At 53.7% G+C, this 17,460-nt stretch overlaps 1 protein-coding gene across 3 annotated transcripts in view; it reads left to right on the forward strand.

Moving 5' to 3' along the window:
• The window catches only part of Grk5 (G protein-coupled receptor kinase 5), a 189,829-nt gene extending 181,171 nt beyond the window's left edge, over positions 1-8,658 (forward strand). For 2 of the 3 annotated variants that reach the window (XM_046449824.2, XM_058581336.1), the window contains 4 exons: positions 1,077-1,214; positions 5,151-5,288; positions 5,761-5,892; positions 7,981-8,658. In XM_046449824.2, coding sequence (XP_046305780.1) covers positions 1,077-1,214; positions 5,151-5,288; positions 5,761-5,892; positions 7,981-8,079 — 507 coding nt within the window. In that variant the 3' untranslated portion in view covers positions 8,080-8,658. The remainder of the gene's footprint in view (positions 1-1,076; positions 1,215-5,150; positions 5,289-5,760; positions 5,893-7,980) is intronic. The other variant, XM_058581335.1, reaches the window with a different exon arrangement.
• The last annotated feature ends 8,802 nt before the right edge of the window (positions 8,659-17,460 follow it).

Raw genomic sequence — 17,460 nt, forward strand, 5'->3', positions numbered from 1 at the left:
GGCTCAGACAGCTCCAACCTTCCTGCCTAAGATGGCTGCTCCACAAGCAGCAAGGGAGCGGGTCTCAGGCCCCAGGCCTTCCCCATTCCATCTTGGCAGCCACAGGACCTGGCAGCCCTGACCCCTGAGGTCCAGAAGTTAATGCATCTTGTTGTTCTGTCCCTTGGGTCCAGACCCTAGGCCCAGACCTCAGTGTCCACCTTCTTAGGCCCCTGCTGAGTTCCAGCCCTGGACCTTTCCTGCCCTCCCTCCTGCCCTCCCTCCTGCCCTCCCTCCTGCCCTCCAGGAGGCCTGCTCTCTGCCTGCCCCGCCCACCCCAGCTCACACCCTCTCCCCCTCTGATGTACACCTGAGATCGTGTTGCAGACTGGCAGCATGTAGGAGGGTGTTTTGTTCATTTCATCTGGAATGTTTTAGAAAGAATTGAATAGTGGATTAATTGCCAAGATTTAAAAGCAAGGAGAATTCACATAAAAACCTGAGTTTCTGGCACCTCTTGAAAAAGAAGCAGAAGCCCTGGGCCCTGGCTGACATTCCTGCCTGACAGAAGCCGATGTGCAGCCTGTCAGGCTTGCCCCCAACTCCAGTCCACCCCTCACCTTTAGTGATCTGGTTTATGCCACCAGTCTGGCCAGCCCTGCAAGCTTTGGGGGCTGCGGCAGCACATCCAGCCGCTACACGGGGAGCCTTGCCTTTCTTGGAACATGTAGAGCAAATCCCACTCCCTTACACATAGAGGAGAGAAGCCAAGGTGTGGGTAACAGGCCTGAGCCACCAGCCCGGTAGTCAGAGGAGCAGAGTGACACCTATAGGGCCTAAAAGTGCTTAATCCTTACCAGGATGTCACCTGGTGCTTGCCCTGCTGCCACGTTTGGCTCTTCTGTTTGGGGAACACATCCCCTTTTATCTGTGAGCCTCAGGAGGCCAGCGCTGGGGTCGGAACACCTGGGAGGGCTCAGAGATATAGGTGGGAGAGAGAGTGTGACAGTGACCACAGACGTCCCTCCACTCCTCTGCCCTCTGGCCTCTGGCACGAGGAGAGGCCTAACCGCATGCCTCATGGTCATTTGTCACAGCTGCTCACCAAAGACGCCAAGCAGAGGCTGGGCTGCCAGGAGGAGGGTGCGGCCGAGGTCAAGAGGCACCCGTTCTTCAGGAACATGAACTTCAAGCGCTTGGAGGCCGGGATGTTGGACCCTCCCTTCATTCCAGATGTGAGTAGCCTCCCCAGCCCCCAGAAGATCCAAGGCCTGCTACCCAGCAGGCCCGTGCCCAGGGCCATTCTCTTTCACTGCCTCCATGTTGGCAGAGCATGGGTCATGCTGCTGTCCTCGTGGGGACCATGTCCCTTCCCTCTGGCTACTTTGTGCCAGTGCTGCAAATGAACTTCATGCCAGGTGATTCAGATGGGGTATGGGCCTGGGAGCCCCACACTGATCATCCAAAGACTTGGGTACTTGGACTGAGGGACCTGGATAAATCCCTCCTAAGCTTTAGTTTCCTCCCCTAATGAGGCCAATGTCGCCTCTCCTCCAAACTGCCAGGGACAGCTAACGGTAAAATGAACTGAATGGAGAGGGTTTTCAAGAGCATGGTAGGCTAGCATGCACTGAGCACCTACTGTTTATGCCAGATTTTGGGCCAGGCATGGCCAGCTCAAATTACAAGGAGGCCCATCTCCCTCGTGAGGTCCTAAGTCAGGGTGTGAGGCAGCACTTCAGTTAAATAGGCCTGATACAGTCCCTGAAGCCCAGGCTCACGCTCAGCTGGGCTAGAGGCTCGAGGGACCTGGCCCTGGCAGGGGCAGAACAGGCTAAGGCTGCCGCTCCAGGGCCTGAACTCTGTCGAATCAAGAGGTCGAAAGTCCGAAAGATCTGCTGCCGCCTCTGTTCCTTTGCAGTCCTCAGAGACTGGGACAACATCCCAGGTGGGGAATGGAGGCTACACCTGGGACCCTGAGACAGTGGGCTGGCTTCCTGCATCCTGTGAGAGCTGAGTATACACCCTCTTCCCAACTCAGTGCTCAGCCACTTCAGGTTGGCCACTTGTAGTAGAGGGGTGAGAATATGTGCACCACTGCCATCGGCAACAGATCAGAGCCTTGCCATCCATCCCCCTGCCCCAGCACCACCCTGTGCAGAGGAAGGTGGGGCCAGCCTTGGAACTCCAGCATTCCCTGTAGATGGGGATGCCCTGGTCATCTGGGCAGGGCAGGAGGGCAGCAGCAGGTTTGAGAAACAGGGCCCAGCTGGGTGTTAAACAGTGGCCGGGGCAGCCACCGCTGACCCCATCTGGCCAGTTATGGAGGGAGAAGGGAGCCATTGAGCATGTAGAGTAAAAGTCACACTGAGTGCTACAAACAGCCCAGCCTAGCTAGCGTCAGCAGGTGGTGGAGAGAGTCCCAGTTATAGCTCTCAATCCTGATTGTCCATCTGGGGCAGGGGACATGACAAATGCTGATCTTAGACCTGGTCCTCAAGGAATCTGGGACCAGGCCTGGGCCTGAGGGTTTTCAAAACCTCTTCAGGTGATTCTAACATGCAGCTGGGGTTTAGAGTGACTGTGCTATAGGAAAGGCCACCAGCCAGGAGTTTGTGGCTTATAGTTTTTAACACTGAGGTCTCTGGGCACAGCTGCAACTCAGTATCCCTGGAAACCACTCAGAGTGGTTGCAAGGACATGACAGTTGTGTTATTGGGTTAATGTCCCAAGTTGCAGGAGAGGTGGACACCCAGGCTGGGTCTGGGGCCAAGGTTTGGAACCATCCCCCACCCCAGGTTGTTGCTATGGTGATGGGATGAGATCAGACATAACAACCTCCCGGCATGCTCCAGGCCTTGTGCCAGACCCTGGGGGACCCATGGTGAACAGAACACTGGGTTGTTTCTCTCTGGGCACTCTCCGTCTGAGAGGAAACGTGTCAGCAAGCACCCCCTAAGTGAAACTGGGAATGGAGTAGTGAGAGCAGAGAACGGGACCTGGGAGGAGGAGATGGTGTCGTGAAGGCTTTTGCATGGAGCTGGCCAGGCAGTGCCAGAAGAGCCTTCCAGCTGGTGGAAGGTGGCGTCTCTGATAATCAGGGTGACCAGTCATCCAGGTTTGCCCAGAACTGTCTTGGTTTTAGCACTGAAAGTCCTGTGTCCTGAGCAAACAGGGGTGGTTGGTCCCCCTGACTGTGACCCTTCCTGCCGGGTTGCAGAGCACCTCAGGTTGTCATGTAGAGATGAGATCACCCATTGGATGTGTCCATCCCTCCCCAGGTCCACAGCACCCTGTGGACCCTGTGGTCCATGGCCCCTGCTCTGGGCAGCCAAGGCCCCAGGCCTACCAGCCAATTGGGAGGTGAGCAGAAGTTACAGATCCCTGTGAGCTGGGGACTTTGTCCCTAGGGCTGGCCTGTCCTCCACCCCAGCTGCCTTTCCTTCTTCTTCCTACACCACCTTCAGACTGCGGCCACATTCATAACCCTCAGGGCCATTGCTGACTCTATCTTTTTCACTTCACTTGACTTTTTTATAAACGTATTCCAAAAGGAGACTTCTCCAAGAAGTCATAGCCATGAGATGGTAAATTTTGGCAAGTTAGGTAAATTTCTGTGCCAGAACAGATTTTTTAAAAATACACTTTTTGAAAAATGTCCATCTCCATGTCTCCCAGGGCCAGCTTCGGGGGCTGGACACAAGCAGTCACACTGGCCCACTTGGCTCAAAGCCCCGCTGTTGCCATCTTGAAATTCTGAATACATTTTGAGCACAGGACCCTGTGCTTCATGCACACTGGGCCCTGCACATGATACGCCATGTTCCACGGTGGCACGCACCCTTGGCCTTGGAAGTAGAGGAGGCAAATCACAGCTGTGAAGCTGGACGCCCCCCACCCCATTGCTGCCCACGCACAGTTCGGCCCAGCGATTTGCTGCACTGGGGACTGAGTGGCCTCCAAGCCTCCTACTTGTTCCTTGAGCAGCAGTTAGGACTGGAGGCCCCAGAAAGTACCCAGTCCTGAGATCAGTCTAGAGCCCTCTGAGTGATTGCTGCCCACGCCAAGCCCGCATGCCAATGCCGATTCATGACCTTCGAATTAGCCAGTGTCTGTGCTGGGCCCTCGGCAGACCTGGGGAGCCTGTTTCTGCCCTCCAGCTACAGGCACATTGCCAGGTCTGGGGGGCATTCTGCACCCACCCCCCGCAGTCATCTATAAAGCCCCCGTCTCCACACCCAGGTTCCTAGAGCCCTGGGAAGCCACCTCCAGTAACCGATGAGTCCAGCCAGATTCGTTTCTAGGAGCCCTGGCGTGGAGCAGGCCCTCTGCTCTTATTTGACGGGCGGGTGAGGTTAAAAACCAAGCTGTCATGATCACAGCAGCGCACACTCACGGTGCTAGGCACTTAAGCATTCCCAGAAGCTCGATGGCCCTGGGCTTCTGTTGTCCCCCTATTTGCAGATGAATAAACTGAGGGCATATGTGACTTCTCCAAAGTTTCTAAGCACTGCAGCTGGGAGTATGGCCCAGGTCTGCCTGGCCACCAGGTCTGGGTGCTAACCCATAGCCCTCACTGCCCCTTAACATGAGAAGGGGCTGGGAGCTATTCCTGTGCCAGTCACCCCCAGGACATCCGTCTTCTGAAACTTGGTCACCTGAGGGAGGCAAACTCCCACATAGGCCCTTGCTCTGGTCCCGAGTCCCCAGCACTCATTCTTTCCATGGAGCAGTGGACCAGAGGCCCCAAACTGTCCAGCGCAAGCTCTCATCCAACAGAGGTGACACTGGAAACGCTGCCACCTTCCCAATGCTGTGACCTTCAGGATAACTGACATGGCTAAGGGAGTGTGGGGAGGCCAGAGGTGCCAAGGACCATGAGCATAGAGACAGGCGGTGCCCCCTCCCCATTCAGCCCAGCCTAGATCTAGGGGTGAACTCTGGCAGGTGTCAGGAAGCAATGGCAGGAAGGAGCCCTGCACTGAGCAGCTAGACACCCAGCTGTTGTTTCATTTTGGCTGGGTCCCCTTGGTGGCTCAGAGACAGCAGGGCAGGTTTGGGGGAGCCCCAGGAAGAAGCCCCCCTGCTCCCCATCAAAACCCCAAGGCCTGGCTCAGGGACTCGTAAGCCACAAGCAGGGCGCATGTGCAGCGAGCCCTCTGCCTCCTCAGCCGCGGGCCGTGTACTGTAAGGACGTGCTGGACATCGAGCAGTTCTCCACCGTGAAGGGCGTCAACCTGGACCACACGGACGATGACTTCTACTCCAAGTTCTCCACAGGCTCCGTGTCCATCCCGTGGCAAAACGAGGTGGGCAGAGTGGGACAGTGGCTTCGTTCTGGGAGGGAGGGGTGGTCAGCGGCCAGGACACTGCTGAGAGCAGGGTGAGACAGGGACAGAAATGTGGCTGCTGGGTGTGCCCCAGGGACAGTCCCTGGAGCTTGGGCCAGGGCCATGGTGCAGGGTGGGGTTCAGAAGCCAGCCAGGTGGGCTGCGTGCAAACAGAGGCAGGAGCACTGGCCTCCCCGAGAGGTCTGGCTGGGAGGGAAGACGAAAACAGCAGTCGCAGAGGCAGGACAGAGAGGCGACTGGGAGATGGGTTTGGTGGAAGAAGAGGAGCAAGCTCCTGTTCTCACTGGAGTCCGAACAAGGGCAGACGGGGGCTGCACCCACCCCTGGGCGAGTCACAGGGGAGCCTCATCTGGGTCCAGGAGGTAGAGGGCAGGCGGGTCAGGGAAGATGAGGCCCGGGTGACAGGCCATGTCCCTGCTGGCCTCTCCAGATGATAGAAACAGAATGCTTTAAGGAGCTGAATGTGTTTGGACCCGACGGTACCCTCTCACCAGACCTAAACAGAAGTCAGCCTCCAGAACCACCAAAGAAAGGCCTGCTCCAGAGGCTCTTCCGGCGTCAGGTGAGATCCGGCTGCCAACCCGGCCTCAGTGCGGACCCCGGCCCACGTCTGTGTAAAGCAGCAAGACCAGAGCTGCAGAAGGGACCCCAGGGCAGAAGGGGTGGGCATCCCAAGTCTACCTGATGTCGGGGTCTTTCCCTCCACACTCGGCATTTGGGGCTGCTTCCTTGTTGCGGGCTGTGCTGTCCACCGAGGGACAGCAAGCAGCAGCCCTGGCCTCCGCCGTGAGATGCAGCAGCACCTCTTTCCCCGAGCTGTGACAGCAGAAAATATCTGCAGACATTGCCAAGTGTCCCTTGGGGGACAAAATCACCCCAGGTTGAGAGCCACTGCCCCATATGGCCCGGGTAGGACTCAACTGTGTAGATGAGGATGAACAGAGAAAGGACAGGGAGACTGGCGTTGGGGTGATCCCTGCAGAACCTCAGGGATCCTGGGGCAGACCCCCCTTCATCACTGAATGGGTCCCCTGCAGCTGGCAGCCAGAGGAGACCCATCCTGGGGGGAAACATTCGCCCCTCACAGCCAGTCCCTGGAGTAAGGGCTGGCATAGACCAAATGGAGAAATGCCGCAGCGGGGAGGCAGACCCAGATGAGTGAGAGCCTGGGGCCCACACCCTGTGACCCCCACCCTGTGACCCCAGTGGCAACCAAAGAGTGCCCCTTCTTGGCCTGGCCCTTCAAGAAGATGCTCATCCCGGGAGTCTCCCCCAGTCTGGCTTCTCCCCTCCTCTCCCTCCTCCTCCTCAGGAGGATAAAGAAGAGGCAGGTGGAGTTCTAGCCTCCTGTCCCAGAATCTACCCCCGCCCCCCTGCTTTGATTGCAGGGGTGAGGGTGGCTTTTGGGGAGCTCCACTGTGGACCAGGCCACTGGACTGGGCCCTTTCCCAGGGCTTCTCCCATTAGTACCCACCAAACCTCAGACTGCTCATTTCAGCACCACGTCTCGGGCACCTCCTGTGCGCCAGGCTGAGCATAAGCGTGTGGGATGCCTCGCAGCTCTCGGGCATCCTAGCGAACTATGAGCCCAGGCTTGACCCCATTTCACAGAGTAGAGCACGGAGGCTGAGAGATTCAAGAACTTGCCCAAGCTCACACATCTGGTGAGCCCCGGGAAGGAGCTGGAGGAGAGCAGGAGAGGGAACATACACAGGCTGAGGCCCCGAGCTCACCACGTAAGGTTGACATCCCATTCTATAATACACTGATGTTTGCATAACAGAAAAATATAACCTTTAAATTGTTCCATCAATCGAAACCAAAGTTCCAGAAAGAAGTGACCTCTCCCCTCACCCATGCAGCTGAGCTCCCAGGAGTTTCCTCAGTCTAGAAAGCAGTCGCTGTGGAGTCTCGGGGCTCCTGTTAGAATGCTGCCCTGGCATTTATTCATTGGGTAGCAGCTTTTTGAACCTCTCCCAGCCTCAGTTTGACCACCTAAAAACTCAACGTGCCTGCTGCCAGGAGTTGCAGAGGACGGAGTCGGGTGGAGGAGGGGGATGGCACCCCCAGCACAGTGCCCAGCTCTGGCACCTGTGAGGCCGATGCTCCTCATCTCTCCCTCTCTACCCTGCCACTTGAGGGGCCCAGCACCCATAGGGTTGCCGGGAGGTGCCAAGCTGATGATGAGCAGCCCAGCATCTTGGGGGCCAGGCACTTCCTGGAGCCTTTGCATACATGGCCTCAGTTCATTCTTCCAACAACTCCACGAAGCCCTCATTCCTCATTGCAGGCCAGGAAACCAAGGGATTAAAGAAACTGCAGGAGGTCAACTAAGAGGTGGTCAGATCCCAACCCAAGCAGTCAAATTCCAGGTCTGCAGGCTTAGCCAACACAGATGTCACAGGAGGGGCCCTTCCTTCTCCTGAGTCAGGGTTCCCTTAATTCCAAGGTTCTTCCCAGGCAGCCTCAAGGTTGGCCTCTGGCCCCAGGTCTGCAGGGGAGAATGCAAAAGGCCACAGAAAGCAAGAGAAGTGGGTTGGAGCAGCCCCTGCAAACCCTGTCCCCTCTTCCAGAGCCCCACAGATGTGTCAGCGCCAGAGTTTGACTTCAGGGAGGACTGACACATGCTCTCTCTCCCCCTCTCCCCCAGCATCAGAACAATTCCAAGAGTTCCTCCAATTCCAAGACCAGTTATAACCACCACATCAATTCAAACCACGTCAGTTCAAACTCCACTGGAAGCAGCTAGTTTTGGCCTTGGCCTTGAAGTCCACAGTGGAACCAGCCCAGACCCTTCTACTTGGAAGCAGAACTTGTGGCCAGTGGGGCTTCCACTCTGGCTGGGAGGCCAGGGAAACCCCCAGGAGCCAGGGAAGGGGACCGTCCACCTCCTCAACGAACCTCGAGGTTTCTCAAAGAAATTTCCACTCAGGTCTGTTTTTTTTAAGGCGGCCCCAAGCTGGGGTGGATTGGATTTGCCCTCGTTGAACATTGCAATAGAAACCCAATGGGATACGGCAACTTGCACGTATTTTAATAGGCGTCCTAACTAGAACTGAATTTTTGTCTTTATTATTTTTAAAGAAAAGTTTTGTAAATTTCTCTATTGTCTCAGTTTACATTTTGTATATTTGTATTTAAATGAAAGTCCAGACTTTGAGGTGTAGATTTTTCTGTGCAGCCACTATTAAGCCATGTGTTTTAAGACATTTTAGAAGGGGGGGGGGGGTTACCAAAAAAAAAAAAAATGTGACTCCAGACTTCCAGAGACTCAGATGAGAAAATGTTTTTATTAAATGTAGAAAATGTTTCACCTTTCACCTTTAAAGGGTTGGTTGCATTTACCTACATCCATCTCTAACCTTTCCTCACGGTGGCGTCACACTTCTATTGGCTTGTTATGATCTGAACTAAGTGCTCAAGACCCACTTGGAATTCCCCTGAGAATGTCCTCTCTGGGACTGTGCAGCCAGCCCTACAGGGGCACAGCTGCCATTGCTGCCTCCCTACTGCCCCCTCTTCCTTCTGCAGGGTGGCCACTCTGCACAGAAGACTGCATACAGCCCAGTGGGCTCTGGGCCTCTTTCTGCAAGGTCCCAGCTGCTAAAGCCAGTAGTTTCCAAGAGGTTTGTGCTGTGTTTGGGGATTTCTGTCATATAGTATTTCTAAGAGAAGCATAATAACAGGAAGGACTAGGCATGGAATCTCGAGTGTTCCAAACCCTCAGGACAATGGGAACATCAGGAGGTGAGATCCAGTGGGTCATTCTCAGCCTTTGTGTCTGCAGAGGGGAGGGAAGCTCACCCAGGGCTCAGAACATTCCTGAAGTGTCTACCAAGTCTTGAGTCTGGGCACCTTCACCAGGCCCCCACAAATTAACCATTGTGGCATGGATGAGGTTGTCTCTCCAGGCAAATGGCATGTCCAAGGACAGACTGGGCCACCAAAAAAACTCAAGACAATCTCACTGTCACTTCCCGCAGGAGAGCTGGGGTGGAAGCAAAGTCTAAGCAGGCATCTCAGTTTCAGGCACAAGTAGACCCTGGAGGTGCAGGGGCTTTCCAGACCAGGGGCCTCTGAAAGCATCCCTGGCCCCTTGTAGCCTGGCTGTCCAGCCTGGGGAGCTGCTGGTCATGCCCTGCTACCTCACAAGGTGACAAAGAGCAGATCTGCCCTCAGCTGCCCTCCAGGACAGGGCGAGTGGCTGGCCTACTGCTCCCCTGCCTGGCCTAGTCCTGCTTTCCATTCTGCCTCAGAACTGGTCAGCCACCAGCAGCTGCCAGGGTGTCTCACAAGGGGTGGGGGGTGGACGCTGCCTGCCTCAGTGGTGCCTTCTGTTAAAATGCAGATTCCCAGGCTTTGCCCCTGGGGACCTTGGAGTGGGACCCAGGAATCTGCATCTTCTAAAGGCTCACCAGGTTATTCTGATGATCCTGGAGTATGAGAACCAGCACCTTAGGCTACCAGTCACCAATGTGACTGTCCCTAACAGGTGAGCCAGCAGCTTTGGGACTTGAACACGTAAGGAGGAGCATTATGGGTAGGTCAGCCTTGCGGCCCCATTTCCAAGCTCTCCCAGCAAACCTCAGTGGGAATCCCCAGACATGCTGCTAGAAAAGGGTCTGGGCTTTGGTCATTTTAGAAACAAATGGAGAAAATAAATAGCCGGACTCCTCTCAAACACCCTACCGTACAGTATTATCTTCCAGAGCAGCCCAGGAGGCCGCACCAAGTAAAGCAAACACAAACAGCTGCATTCGGGTTCTGCCAGGAGGGGAGCGCTCTCGGGTCAGTTTTTCAAGATCCTCAAGCTCTTGCAGATGCTCCTTAAGGAAAAGGCCCATCATCCTCCTGGGTCGGTCACCAGCCCAAGCCACCACCCAGCCTCCTGCCTAGAAGGTTCCTTCCTTTCGCCCCATTCACAGCCACTCTACCCCTGCCAGACGGCTCAGTGCTGATGGCTCTTCATGCCTCAAAGCCAAGGCTCTGTCCATATGCAGCAGAGAACCCCAGGGAGGGGAAAGGAGCCATGCCTGGCTACCAGGGTTCCGCATCGTAGAAGTGCCAGCGGTCCCAACACACGGGACTTGGCACTGACTCAGGACCACTTGTCTTCCTTCCTGGTCGTCACCTGACCCTGCAAGTGCCAGGAGAGGTGGGGGCAGTCATGAGGGCTGTTCAGTCCTCCTGTTCCTTTTGGCCTGTCATCCATGTCTTCTTAACAACAGAGCAGATCTTGAGAACAGTGCCTGAACCCAGCCCTTCTCCCCAAGGAGGCCCAGTCCCTGTTCCTTCCCTGCCTGGCTCCTCTTCCAGTCTTGATTTTTATACTTTTTTGGGGGGGAGGTGGGTACTGGGATTGAACCCAGGGGTGCTCTACCACTGAGCTACGTCCCCAGCCCCTTTTATTTTATTTTCAGAGAGGGTCTCACTAAGTTACCCAGGCTGGCTTCGAACTTGCCATTCTCCTGCCTCAGCCTGCCAAGCCCTGGAATTAAGGGCACACACTAGTGTGCCCAGCACTACAGCTGCATTTTTAAAAGATATTTTTAAATTAAAACCAAACGAGCCCTCCTTCCCATTGCCTGTTGGGAGATGGCGGGTTGGATGGTGGCTGGATGTAATTCTCTCGTGCATTTGAGCTCTTCGCAAAAGAGCCTTTTCTTGCTCCAAGTGTAACATTTTTCTCACCAGATATTCACTGACTTTGTGCCTTTGGGGTGAGCCACAGGGTCTCACAGAAGCATCTCTGCTTCCACTGTTCAGAAGGCAGTCTGCTGTCCCCAGTGGACAGGGCAGTCTTAGCCATGATCACCCTCACTGATGAGTGTTTGTCAAGCTTTTAGGTGTGGGGCTCCCAGAATGTTATGCAAAATTTCAACAAGGCCCAATTCCCGCCTTTGCAGAGGGTGCCATCCATCCCACATCTGCTAGTTCTTGCCTCTGAACTGCGGGGCTCCAGGGCTGCTCGCTTGCCCTGTGGCTGAGTGTTGCGTGTCTGCAGCAGCTGCAGGGCCTTGCTACTCTGCTGAAATTCATCACCATCTCAGAGGAGTGGAGCCCTGTGATATGCACATCTGACAGGTAGACCTCCCCCCAGGAGGATGTTGGTGTGAGTTCTGGGGAAATGCACATGAACACCCCTTTGCATCTGGAAGCACAAGTGAGAGGTGGATGCCTGTCCTGGAGCCCAGGCAGCCTCCAGAGGATGCTGAGGCCAGGAAGTTTCCATGCCTCTCCAAGGAGCCCAGCTTCACTGTTGAATCCATCTTTTCTTCCACATCCTCTCTTTTCCTAAGCCTCAAGTCATCAGTTCTACCTTCCCACCAATTTCTTGCTGAGCTGCTGACAGTGCAGAGAAGGCACCACAGCCTCCTTCCCAAGCCTTGCCAATGGGAATAGTGGCTTCTTGGACCACTGGAAGTCTCCTTAGAGGAAGAAGGAATGCCAGTCTGAGTTGGCATTCACGGGTTTCTGTGTGCTGGCCTTCTGGCTGAATACTTATACCCTACTAAGGGCAACCTCTTCGGGTTGTCTCCTGTCTTCAGAACTGATGCCCTGGGAATGAACCCTCTAACTTGTAAGCCTTTGCTATGGAAAGATCGTGAGTACGAAATCCTGTGCATTGGGAAGCCACACAGCTGTGTGAGTTCGTGGACAGCAGAGAGCTCACTTCTTCCAGGTCACAGCGGACCCCAATTGGGAAGCCTCACCCCCCAAGGCAACTTCTGCACCTGTTTGCACAAGCAGCCACTTAGCTATTGAAGCTCAGGCTGAACCCTGCAGGGGCATGGGGGACGGGGCGCTCCTCTGGCCTAAACTTAAAGGCTTGTGCCAGACGAATGATTTAAAACATGTGAAAAGCTAGCTCTTCCTCAGAGGGAAGAAAGACACTCCCCGCAAATAAGAAGAACCTTGCTGTCTTTCCCCAGTCAATTTAGAAGTTGTTTTTGTATTAGGCCAAAAATAAATGTTCTCAATTAGAAGAGCTTCATGGCTATTGGCATTGTTAAAATAATAATAATCATTCTAGTCTCTAAAGGTATTTTTTTTTCCGGAGATTTCATTGTGTTGGGTGAAAATGGCTCTGTTTTAGAGGTCATTCCTGAGGATAACTGCTTCTGTTCTGCTGCTCTGAAACTTTCATGTTCCGTCACATGTCACAGTGCTGCTGTGTCTATATCCAACCACTGTTGTTGTTGTTTGTGTGTGTGTGTGTTTTTTTTTTTTTAAGAGAAATAAATTCCTCATTGAAAACAGTGCTGGGTTCCTTCCTCAGGCCGCACTCTCACCCCATTTCATCTGCAGGACTTTGCCACAGGGTACCCGGGCCCACTGCTACAGCCTCGCCTCAGGTTGACAGCTCCACCCTCTGTGGGCAGGCCTAAGGATGCCATCTGAACTCACCAGGCCACCAGCTTCTGTATCCAAGCCCAGAAGGGCCCCAGCCTCTTGGCACCAACAGGGTGGCAAGAGTCTGGCCTTCATACCTGCCCAGAAGAGTCTCCTATGCAAGAGTAGGCCTGCCGGGCTGTGGGGGCTCTTGTGGCTGTTCAGCCTTCACATGGGGCAGCCATGGCCTTCTCTTTGGAACTGGACAGAAAGTGGGGCTGGTGGGCAGTGGGGTAGGAAGGAGGAGCAGCCATAGATACAAAGGACCTTTCCTGGGACAGAGAAGGAACCAACAGCCAAAGATTTACTGATCATACGGACAAGTCTGGGGAGAAAATGGAAAGGTATAGGAAAGACTCTGAGCTTGGAGTAGGAGCCCCCTCAGGGATGGGGAGGACCTGCACCTCTTCTGCACACGGGATTGGAGAGAGACACTCCAGCCACAGGGACTGCCCACCTAGGATCCCCTCAGCCCACTCACTATTTACACCACTCTGTCCAGGCAGGTGGGGAGGGCTGGGTGGGAGGAGGTGCCCACCTCTCACCTCCACCACCCTCTTCGCTCCAGACAGCATGGATTTGTCCATGAGGGCCATTTCCAGTACAGTCTAGAAGTAGTCACTCAGGGAATCAGAAAGTGCCAGTTGCTCTTCCTCTGGGGGAGTCCCTCAGAGGGTTGGAAAATGCCTGCATCTTGCAGACTGTGGAGAGGAGGGGAAGTCAGGCCCTCAGGAGCAGGCCTCAGGCCACAGCAGGTTGGCTCCTGGTTCCATGCCTTGGTGGGAACCACGGGAAGGAAGTCCATTCTGCTGGCTAGAGACAGCTCTGGAGTCCCATTCCAGAAGATAGCACCAGAGGCAGCGCAGATGGCTCAGTTGCCTCACCTGGGCCTCCTGATGAACGAGACCGTGAGTCATAGGTCTGGGACCATGTGGGGGGTGCTGCATTTCTAACAAGATCCCAGGTGAAGCCACTGGCCCATGGATTACATGCTGAGGACAGAGACCTTAGAGAGCCCGAACCAAAGTCAGGCTAAGGCTAGGGTCAAATGACTCTGTTCCCAGAGGCTGGTGCTCTGCTATGGCAGCTCCGGCAAACAGACGCGTCTGCCCAGATGCACCTGCTGCCCCAGGATGTTGTAAACATCTGGACCTTCTGACTCCATCAGATGATGCCATAGAGTAGGAGTCAAAGACATGGGCTTACTTTATCAAAGACCAGAATTGTATCCAGGCTCTGCTGCTTGCTATAAAATGGGAAGAATAATAGTTCTTCCCCAAGAGGTGGGAGTTGGCGGAGCTGAGTCTGGGGCAGGGGGCTCAATAAATAGAAGCTGCTAATGTTATTATCGTTCTCCATTGATAACACCTTCCTTCTAGATACTTCTACAGTACACACAAAGTTAGAGAGGGGAAGAGGGGTTGGGGTCACTCTGGAGAGTTTCCAGACATGCCAAGTTTACTCTTAAGACCCCCACAGGTGGCCCTAGGAATCTGCACCTGCCCCCTGGCTCTGAAGTATCCAGGCAAGGACTTCTCTACCCTGCTTCTCCTCAGTGCCAGGGCCAGGCATGTGGCACACACTCTGCCTCCAGTAATCTGGCGCCTATGATGTTTGCTGAGCACTATCATTTGTTCCGATGAGGTTCTGCCGAAGCCAGCGACAAATGTTCTTTCAAATTAGCAGAAACTTGAATAATGAAGCTGGGAACAGCTCCCTTCCAACACTCAGCCATGAGCCCAACCCCAGAATGAGGCTTTCTGGCTTGTCCCTGTTCATTTCTGTTGTTACTATTTTATGGGGTGAGGCTAGGGGGTGAAGGAGGGACGATGACGTTCTTTAAAACATCTCCCCGGTGCCAGGCCCACTGTCCAGTAAGCAAGCACATTGTCAGATGTGAAGTAGGATCAGGTGGTAAGTGGCATTATTAGGCCAGACCTTTAAAGCACCCTTGAACCTCAGGTCCTGGCATTTCCCATCTGAGCGGTGCTGTCTCTCCGAAGGCCTTGCCTTTGCTCTGGGGAAAAAACAATGTCTTTGTTGGAGTCTTATTAAACTCCAGTGATTAAGTTCGCCAGAGGCCTGAGGCCTGAGTTTGAATCCCAGCTTCTCTGCTTCTGTCCCTGGGAGAGATTAGCCAATTGTTTCCTTTCCCTAAGCCTCGATTTCCTAATTTGCAAATGGGTATAGTAAGAACACGCGCTCTCACTAGGTGATTGAGCTGGTTAGTTGAGGTGATGCACATGAGGTGCGTATTCATGCTTGACAGACAGGAAGCACTCCAGATACATGAAGGATGACTGTGTGTTCGACACTGGGTGGTTACAGTGGACACTTGCTTTCTCACCAGTTGGAAGCTGGAAGGCCAAGACTGATAGGGAAGTAAGTGCAGAGGGCAGCAGCTCTGCAAGCCGTCTAGGAATTGGAAGTTTCCTGGGACAGCCAGGGGCTGCCAAGCCTGAGCTGATGGGCTTTTCTCCATGGGGCTGGGAGGAGGCAGAGGATCTTCAGCTCCAGACTGTCCTCCTTAGAATGAAGGCTCATACAGGCCTCCAGAGAGAGCTTTTATCTTAGCTTTCTGCTAATGGGCTTCCGGGGGAGAAAAACAATTCTTTTTCCCGTCTGCCCTCAGGTTCTCAGCTGGACACTGTGAATTAGACTGCAAAAGGCAGATTAGCAAGAGCCCAGGACCCAGAAGTGCATTAGCACGTGGCCACGCTGAGATGAGCAACAGGAAGGGGTGGTTAGCACTGGCTTGACAAAGCATCTTAACCAAGGAACTCTACATTGTCAGAGAGGCACCAAGACAAAGGAAAAGGACTTTGTATCTCCAGGGGTGGCAAGTTGAGAGGAGGCAGATTCACGCAAAAAAAACTGCTTAGGTCAGGCCTGGTTAGCAAGTTCGTCATGAGGACTCCTACGATGATTACCTTCTGTCCTTCCTGGTGGAGAGGGAAGGGAGACACCTTTATAAATGGAGTCCTGTTTCGGGCACACAGGGGGAAGGCAGTGAGAGGTCCTTATACCTTCTTCTCCATTGCTTTCAGCTCCAAATAATCCCCTCACCAAAACAGTGCCTTCTGCTCTCCTTTGGATTTTCCCCTTATAACTATGACATGAACAGTTAGTGTTTCCTCCCCACCCCCTGTCTCAGGGGTTTGCCTCAGTGGAAGCTAATACATCCTCAGGTGGTCCCCATCCAGAGACAGGGCTGCAGTGAGAGGGGACACGCAGACCAATTTACCTGCCAGGAATAGAGAAAAAAAATTCCATCTCCAGGTTCCTGCCAGAGTCTCTAACAACAGACGCCATGGGGCCTCAGCGGTACTGCAGCTTGCCCAGCCTGGTCCTGGTCCAGTCCATCTCTCCCCACCCAGAGCTCTCTAGGTCTCTGATGGGCGCTGGAGGAAGAAATGGAAGCTGAGCAGCAGCAGCATGTAAATAGCCAATCCAGAGGGAGGAGTCTGGGAACTGACGGGCATGACGTAGTACCCATAGGGGAGGGGGGTTCCAGGGGCCCCTGCAGATACCCAAATCCTCCCAAGCCTCACCAAAGGGTATAGTATTTGCATATAACCTACATACACCCTCCCATATGATTTACATAATCTCTAGATTTTTTATAATACCTAATACAATGTAAATGCCGTGCAAATAGTTGTTAAACGGTATTAAGGAAAAAGAAAAGAACAACTTCTGTATATGTTTAGTACACTTTTTTCCCCAAATATTTTCAATCTGCGGGTACAGAGGGCCTACTATCAGTTGCATTAAAAAACATTCCCTTCTAGAGTTGCTCGCAGCTGCCTGGCAGACGCCTGTTCTCTAGGAGATGCTGGGGGCAGCAACTGATTACTCACCTCAAGCTTGGGGGTGGGGGTGGAATCTGGAGAGGGTGTCTGGGAGAACTTCATGAGGACCCTCCATGGTATGAAAACCCACCAGGGTGGTGACACTGAAGCCCCTGGGGAGAATGTTCTAAGAAGCTCAGACCCTTCTGAAGGTGGCTTTTGGGTTGCCCTAGAGGTAAAGGTAGCAAGATTGAGAAACACCAACCTGCTGTCATGGCTAAATGCTTGAAAATCATGGGAGCAGGAGTCCAATGGCCCTGGAGTGACTCACTCCCAAAGGAGGGCCAACCTTGAAACAAGGAAATAAGGCTCCGACCTGGGACCCGAAGCCTCCAGGGCCCTCATCAGCATCCAGGAGGAGGATCCGATGTGTATTTCTTAGTATCACAATGCGAGGCCCATTTCTGCCTCTTGCTGAGAGGTGTTCCACTGTGTGATGCCCACAATTTGCTGCTCAACCCAGCTGGTTGTTACTTGAGCTGTTACTAATATGTCAGTATCATGAGTGAAGTGGCTGTGACACTGCGGAAACATCTTTGGACGTAAGCCTTCCCTTCTTTCTAGGAATAGAATTGGCAGGCCCTCGGGAAAGTGTGTACCATCCTTGGCTTTATCGGGAACTACTAAACTCTCTTCCCAAATGGCGTTCCCACCAGCATTGGGGACAGCGGGTTCCACAGGTGCCCACCTCCTTGCCCAGCTTTTATCATCTAAGGCAGTGTAGCTTTGTTTGACTTTTTCATTTGCTACTAACTAAGCGTTCAAATTTCTTGAGATTATATTATGACTTTATGTCTTGTCTGGCAGAGATGAAAATAAATCTCTCCAGGAAAATATATAACCCTGAAGGTCGTAGGTTTTCGTTGCTCTGTAGGGCATTAACCAGT

Source organism: Marmota monax, unplaced genomic scaffold (assembly GCF_021218885.2).
Source record: "Marmota monax isolate L192 unplaced genomic scaffold, Marmota_monax_Labrador192_F-V1.1 WCK01_AAM20220418_F8-fsc00004, whole genome shotgun sequence".
NCBI lineage: Eukaryota > Metazoa > Chordata > Mammalia > Rodentia > Sciuridae > Marmota > Marmota monax.